The sequence below is a fragment of the Esox lucius genome, chromosome 5 (assembly GCF_011004845.1).
Source record: "Esox lucius isolate fEsoLuc1 chromosome 5, fEsoLuc1.pri, whole genome shotgun sequence".
In the NCBI taxonomy this organism is placed as follows: Eukaryota; Metazoa; Chordata; class Actinopteri; order Esociformes; family Esocidae; genus Esox; species Esox lucius.
In genome coordinates, this window is record NC_047573.1 from 8,617,790 (window position 1) to 8,625,770 (window position 7,981).

General features: G+C 44.4%; 1 protein-coding gene across 1 annotated transcript; it reads left to right on the top strand.

The window, feature by feature from the left end:
• The first annotated feature begins 464 nt into the window (after positions 1-464).
• Positions 465-6,630, top strand: tap2t (transporter associated with antigen processing, subunit type t, teleost specific). The gene is made up of 12 exons (XM_010865725.4): positions 465-570; positions 1,498-2,045; positions 2,171-2,285; positions 2,735-2,865; positions 3,025-3,230; positions 3,397-3,594; positions 3,727-3,855; positions 4,012-4,200; positions 4,697-4,870; positions 5,566-5,725; positions 5,961-6,097; positions 6,341-6,630. Exons 2-12 carry the CDS (start codon positions 1,541-1,543, stop codon positions 6,530-6,532), a joined length of 2,136 nt encoding a protein of 711 aa, XP_010864027.2. The 5' UTR covers positions 465-570; positions 1,498-1,540; the 3' UTR covers positions 6,533-6,630.
• Positions 6,631-7,981: the final 1,351 nt, after the last annotated feature.

Consider the following 7,981-nt stretch of genomic DNA (forward strand, 5'->3'; position numbering starts at 1 on the left):
AAATGTACAAGATTGGCACAATGATGGCTTTTTAATGTCAAATACTGAAATAAGCAAGTACTGTTTCGGACATATGTGTTACGGACTGGTTAATACCAAAGATTATCTAAACAGATGCTGTTACATGAATAGTTGGTTGTGTCTCCCATGAAAGGATGTATGTGTATTTTCTAGAAATGGCTTTTTTTTGTTTTGCTGGGGCCAAATAATGACATATTTTGTAATATCACTCATTATTTATGAATTTGAATCGAAATAAAACATTTTAAAAAAAAGTTTTTATTTAAAACAGCGGAAAACTATGTATAATACTGTTGCTATTGCGTTACAAAATAAATATATTTTATACATGGAATGCCATTTTATGGTGACTAGTGTCGCCTGCCAAGCCATTTTTAAATAATGCTCAATATAGCTGTTAACTTTTCAGTAAGAGCTTTTATGAAATGTTGTAGTAAAAACATCCAACCCATACACAAGCACAGTTTCGCAAATGGCCAGCAAAAGTGAAAGTGAAACGCTGCATGCTGTTTACAGTCAAACATCGAAGGAAATCAGGCAAAGGCCATGGTAAGAACATTTTTGGCGTTTCTTAAAACATACTTGAATTACTAGTAATTTGGGTGTCGATAGACCAGCCTGTGTTCAGTTATTCTGTTACTTTTCATGTCGCACCTATCGATTTAATGACATGACATTCCGCAAAGGACTTTTCTCTGCGTCGCTCTCGTATATGTAGGCCTCACAGATATGTGATATCTTGTATTAATATTCACATTAAAACATTATACTATATATACATGCACATGTATATTATACACACATATGCATGCACTCATTTTTACTGTTCATATCGCACGTGTCTCTTGCGCACATTTTGTGGCCAAACATTGTACCAAACCAAGACAGCCAAACAGCTATCGTTTCCAAACAGGCTGGCGAAGCGTACAAAGCCTATACATTTCTTCAGAGCCAATCAACAAACATTGTATCCTAATGGGTAATATTGACGCTTTGTGATGTGCAAATACAATGTTCCTTCACACGAATTAACAAAATGATTGGCAAATGGATCGTGACAAAATGTGCTGAATATCTGTCCTGTCGTAGCAAGTTTAAACAACGATGTTTCAGATTTTATACATCCCATGGAAATCTGGTTCCCTGCCTGTCTGTGTTGTGGCTCTTAATGATGTAGTTTGGGTCAAATATTTGAACCCTCTAATCTTGTGGCTGAGATGTAATATGGTGTTTATGTGCGCATAATGGATAAGTAGAATTGCTATCATACCTCAGTTAATCATGAAACTTTAAGTCTGAGATTGGTTTTGAGGACAAGGAGCACATATCGGCACATACTGTACATAACATAAAAAAACACTGTTGGTTTTCAGTGACACTACAAAATCTGTGACCAAAAAACCTGGAATGCCTCTTTAATTTAATAATTCACAGTAACACAAACCATCGACTAACATGTATTTTCTTTCCTTCCAGGATTAACACCACAGAGATACTGCTCTGATCTCACCCGTTAGACATGACATGTTCAAAAGCATATGGTTTGGTCCTTCTCTGGGAACTGTTGCAGTGGGGAGCATTCTGGGCTGGGTTAGTGCTACTGGAGTTCTCCAGCGCTGGAGGTCTGGTGGGTTTATGGGCCTTTGGGCTCCTACGGGCATTGCTGTACTCGTTCGCCCTGCTGCTCGCTGATGGAAGACCGCAACCTGTGCTGGCTAGATGGGTGTCGATGCTCTGCCTCTTGCCTCCCGTATTTGAAAGCGGAAGGATGGCAATTGTGCCGGCGGTGTCCGGAAACGTCATCGGCCTGGTGCCTGACCCCGGCACGGTGGTGTTGGCCGTGGTGTCCTCCACTGTAGCCTGCCTGGCATGGGAGCTGGGTTTCCCGGACAGTGACTGTAACCCGGGAAGGAAGAAGGAGAATCAGAAGGCCAGGGTGCAGTTAATGAGGGTGGTGCGATACTGCAGGCCGGATATCTTCTACCTGGCTGCTGCGTTCCTCTTCCTCAGCCTCGGCGTTATATGTGAGCATGAGATCCGGTTTCTGATGAAGCCGCCCATCTGTGGCAGGTCATGGTTGATCACGATAATAATGGCACATTTCAATTCCACCATTCCGTTGTCAGAGACACGGTGTGTTTCTTTGCAGGTGAGACGTTTATTCCTTACTACCAGGGAAAGGTGATAGACATGCTGGGAGCTCAGTTCCGGCACAACAGCTTCAGTTATGCCATTGGGGGCATGGCCTTTGTCTCAGTAGGAAGGTAAGGTCTTGTGTTTTCCTCATATTCCCCCGTGTCTTGAACATTTTTCCTGTCCTCTTTGCTTAATTAGTTCCATGAACAGACTGACTGCCGTGTACCTGTACTTCGACAAAAAGTGTGACTCTTTGCCTTTCTGTGACCATTCTTTGATTTCTGATTTGCCTTTCTGTGACCATTCTTTGATTACTGATTTGCCTTTCTGTGACCATTCTTTGATTACTGATTTGCCTTTCTGTGACCATTCTTTGATTGCTGATTTGCCTTTCTGTGACCATTCTTTGATTGCTGATTTGCCTTTCTGTGACCATTCTTTGATTGCTGATTTGCCTTTCTGTGATCATTCTTTGATTGCTGATTTGCCTTTCTGTGACCATTCTTTGATTACTGATTTGCCTTTCTGTGACCGTTCTGTGACTGTAGATTTGCCTTTCTGTGACTGTTGCCTTCAGCTCCCTGTGCTCCGGCCTGCGAGGCTGCCTGTTCATGTGCAGCCTGGCTAGACTCAACAAGAGGATGAGACACATGCTGTTCCACAACCTGGTGCAGCAGGACATCCCCTTCTTTGAAGAGAATAAATCAGGTGAGACAATGGTAACAGGTTGATCACGCTTAAAGCACTGAGGCGTTTCATTCGAATTCTCATCCCATCTAGAGATGTCAAATCGAGTCCTGTTGTATTTGCTTAGCAACTGACGTTGCTAACTGACAGTGAAATGTCCTTTCTCCTTCCGCTCGTAAGGAAGTCTCACCTCTCGCCTGGCCAATGACGTGGACAAAATGGGCCGCTCTGTAGCCTTGAACTCCAATGTGCTGCTGCGAAGCTTCGTGAAGTTGTTCGGCATGCTATATCTGATGCTGGGCCTTTCCTGGCAGCTCACCCTCCTCTCCATGGCAGAGATGCCCCTCCTCGTGCTGCTGCAGAAAACATACAACACCTACATCCAGGTAAAGTCCACTATCTAGATACCTCACCGAAAACAATGCCGGCTGTAGAACTATAAAACCACCTGCATGTTCGCCTCTATAGACATCCGCCACGTACTCACTGACACCTGTGAATGGTTGAATAATTGATCGACTCAGTGCTTGATGTGTGGCTCCACCCAAACAGGAGTATCTTAAACAGCTTCAGGACTGCCAAGCCCACGCCAAAGAGCTGGCCTCCCAAGCTGTTGCGTCGGTGAGAACAGTGCGCAGCTTCGGAGCTGAGCAGCAGGAGCTGCAGAGGTACAACGAAGCCCTCGAGAGGATGTTCGAGGTCCAGAGACACAAGGGCATCTATAGTTCTTTCTACCTCTTACTTAGACGGGTGAGATGAAAATAAGGTCACGTTTACTGTCTTAACTTAGCCCGCTCAATGCAACCTGAACCCAGCCATCTCATGAACACGTCAAGCCGTTCTGTATCTGATGTCCCCTCTGGGCCATACGTGTCCGCTCAGTGCGTTACAGTGGGTATCAAGGTGGCCATGCTGTTCCAAGGTCGTAGGCTCATCTCCTCTGACCAGCTGAGCATTGGCAGTCTGCTGGCCTTTGTACTTTTCCAGAAAGATATGGTCAGCAATATGAGGGTAACTGGCAACTTCGTCTATAAATACCTTGTTAAACTTTGTTGACATGTTAATTGCCACTTATTCTTAGAACTGTGCAGATAATTTTATTCGCAGGGATTTTCTTTGAAGACCTGATATGGACCTGATTTACTTGACTCTCTTTGTTGTTGTCAGCAACTTGTGTATGTCTTTGGAGACATGCTGGCCACTGTTGAGGCAGCAGACAAGGTTCTCAAACTTCTGGACAGAAAGCCGGATCAAAGAGAATCAGGGGAGTTGGTTCCCACAACGCTTCTGGGGAGAATCACTTTCCATAATGTCACCTTCTGCTATTCCTCACGGCCAGATAGCCCCGCACTGAAGGTAATCATTAATTTACAGGATATGACCGTTTATCGAAAATGTTATCGATGTGCAAGACCATTCACAGTCATGTTTACAGACATGCTTTTTTCATATTTCTGAGTTTTGATATGTGGTTGTTTATCTATCCATTGTTGGAAGCACAACAGATTTTTTGTGCTTCAAGGCCAGACCATACAAAATAGGAAGCAGAGCCAAAACAAGGCTGGTGTGGATCTAGAAGTCTTTATTAATGCCAGTCCAGACATCTCTTGGCGTTAAAATCAAGTCTTGTGCAGAAAGACAAAACATTTACATTGCTTGACGTCAGACTCAGGCGTGCTTATCGTTGAACCAGTTAAAGCAAACCAGTTGGTTTTTCTTCAGTTAACAATTAAACTACAACATATGGCTGTTGGCAATATGTTCTGATCTTATTGTCCCTGCCACAGTTTTCTGCTAACGGCATGCATTTTGAGTGTATTGCTAAAGACCTCTGACTGAAACTACCTCCTAGGCGGTGACTCTGGAGCTTCGTCCGGGGAAGATGACAGCGCTGGTGGGGCCCTCTGGTGGCGGGAAGAGCTCCTGCGTCTGCTTGCTGGCGAGGTTATACGATCCAATGGAGGGCCAGGTGCAGCTGGATGGACATTCTCTGCACTGCTACAAACACCAGTATTTGCACCAGAAGGTATGCTCCAACCAGCTTACATCTCTAACTGTTGACACTGTCTACTAATGTCCTTTAGTGCTTTAGCTCGTTCCGTTCCTTCTTTGCCTAACAGTTGCACACAATACACAGATTCTGTAAACACGTTCAGCCACAGCGGTTAATACGTGGGTGCGGCTAGTACACAAGTTTCCACAAGTTTCCATCGGCGAACGTTTTCACAGATCACTGCTTGACGACATACAGGACTCAGAAACTCATGTAGCAGGTATGATATGACGTTACAGTGTTTTCAAAAACACGGTTTATTCTTCCACAAATTGATTTTAGTAGCGGCCTATGACAGATATTTAATATTAATGTACAATTTATGTACAAGTCTCCGGGCAAATGCGGTTAATACTTGGGTTTGCATAAATACAAAGATATAAAATAGATGGTGTGGTTTATGCACACTGCAGGTTATAAACGGGCAATTACAGTAGCTCTGAAATCTAAATGAAAGCAGATCTGTACTAAATTGTGTTACCAACTGTTATGCAAAGCAGGAATATTTGGCTCACTCTTCATCTGCCTGTAGTAAGTTGGCATTCTTACTGTTAGGACTGCACTCAAGCCTGCATATATTATACAGCTCACGTACTCTCTGACGTTTTTTCAATTGTTTCCTGTGTTTTTCAAACCAAACACCCCATGATGATCTCTTCTGTGTCCAGGTGGCCTTAGTTTCTCAGGATCCAGTGCTCTTCTCCGGCTCTATCCGACACAACATAGAATACGGCCTGCAGCGGTGCACTCTGGAGAAGGTGCAGGAGGCAGCAAAGAGGGCCAATGTCCACAACTTTATATGTACTCTGGAGCAGGGATATAATACAGGTAGGTAGGTCGGTAGGGATGGGTCCACTTGTTACTTGAGACGTTCGTCTGTCGTTAACTGACAGGCATTCAATCAGTTGACCTTCGCTAAGGGAGTGTGTCCAGTGCAAGACAGGACCAACCTTGTGTGTAGTGCTTGAGGCAGGTATCCGTTGTGTATTAAATTCTGAGTTTGAGGCCTAGCTGTCAAAGTAGCTATTAGCTGGCCGAGCACTTATGCCTGTGTCTTAACCAGGTGTAGGTGAGTGCGGGGACCAGCTGTCCTCTGGACAGAAGCAGTGCATCGCCATCGCCAGAGCTCTGGTTCGAGAGCCACAGGTTCTAATTCTGGACGAGGCCACCCGGGGCATGGACGTCAACACGGAGCATGCGGTACACAGCTGCACCACAGCTAGGCTCCACGATTTTCACGCCGCTATAAAACAGAACCAGGGCAACCGCAGAATAAATAACAAAACTAAATCTACAGTATTGCGGTTCAGAAATGGTTCTGTTTTACAGACTTAGCGGGGGCCCTAGTTTTAACCAGGACCTAATATAGTAGTACACTTTGTTCTCATTTACCCAAAGCCAACATGATGTTAGTAGAGTTGTTAATTCTCCTGTATTTCCCAGGTGAAGGGCGTCCTAGCAGGCTCAGTGGGCCAGACGGTACTGGTGGTGGCCCACCGACTGGAAACTGTGGAGAAGGCCGATCACATAATCTTCATGGAGGACGGGGAGGTGGTAGAGCAGGGCACGCACCAAGAGCTCATGGCCAAGAAGGGCCGTTACCATCGCCTCAAAGAGGAACTCTTTGAGGACTGAGTAGGAAACCCACAAGAGAGATTTTTTTATAGCCATTATTTGCAATTCATGTGACATTAACTAGTTGACTAACCCATTAAAGCATTTTTTTAAATATATATTTTGATATAATTGTGCTTTTATTGACTGAGACCGTGAGAAGGATAGAAGAGAGATTTTTTGTTAAAAGAGCTTTGGGCCAAGTTCAAACCCATTCTGCAGGGGGCTGTGGCCTCACCCATTAAATCATTTGAATTTGGTGAAATGTTGATTGGACTACACAATGATCATCAATAATAAATATAAAGAAAATACATATTCTTAACGAAAATTTCACAATTAATGATGATAAACATGCCAAACCCTCTTGGTCAACATGGTGAAAGTCAGTGAATGCAAATTAAATATGACAAGAGGTTGTTGACCTTCAGAAATTAAGCTATTATTTTTTTTATAATTTTAAGATTTGTAATAATAATAATAATTAATAATGCTAACTTTAAAAAAAAAAATGTAAACGTTTAAATCAACTCAAGCTGTAATGAAGCTGACTGGAAAAGGGTACAGGTGTATTTTGCCCCAACATATTGAGGATGGTTCTCCATGGATAACAGTTGGAAAATTGCAGAAGTCAGTTATATGAAAATAACATCACATCATCTCTGTAACTACAATTAGACATCTCATGTTAACAAACTATAGGAACGTTTTGCCAGATAAAAGCTTCTGCTTCTCATAGAAATGTAAGCTCCAGTAGTTTGCTGAATGTCATTGGAGCTTTGAGTGGAATGTCTTAAAGAGAGCGGAGACTTTCAGATAACACATCTAAATATCTTGATGGCCTGGAGATACAACCATCCATCCATCCATCCATCCATCATCTTCCGCTTATCCGGGGCCGGGTCGTGGGGGCAGCAGTCTAAGCAGGGATGCCCAGACTTCCCTCTCCCCAGACACTTCCTCCAGCTCTTCCGGGGGGACACCGAGGCGTTCCCAGGCCAGCCGGGAGACATAGTCCCAAGGAGGGTGTGTTCCAACTATAGGGGGATCACACTTCTCAGCCTCCCCGGGAAAGTCTATGCCAGGGTTCTGGAGAGGAGAATACGGCCGATAGTAGAACCTCGGATTCAGGAGGAACAGTGTGGTTTTTGTCCAGGCCGTGGAACACTGGACCAGCTCTATACCCTCTACAGGGTGATGGAGGGTTCATGAGAGTTTGCCCAACCAATCCACATGAGTTTTGTGGATTTGGAGAAGGCATTCGACTGTGTCCCTCGCGGCATTCCTGTGGAGGGTGCTTCGGGAATATGGGGTCCTGGGCTGTCAGGTCCCTGTACGACCGAAGCAGGAGCTTGGTCCGCATTGCCGGCAGTAAGTCAGACTTGTTCCCTGTGCATGTTGGGCTCCGGCAGGGCTGCCCTTTGTCACCGGTTCTGTTCGTAATTTTTATGGACAGAATTTCTAGGCGCA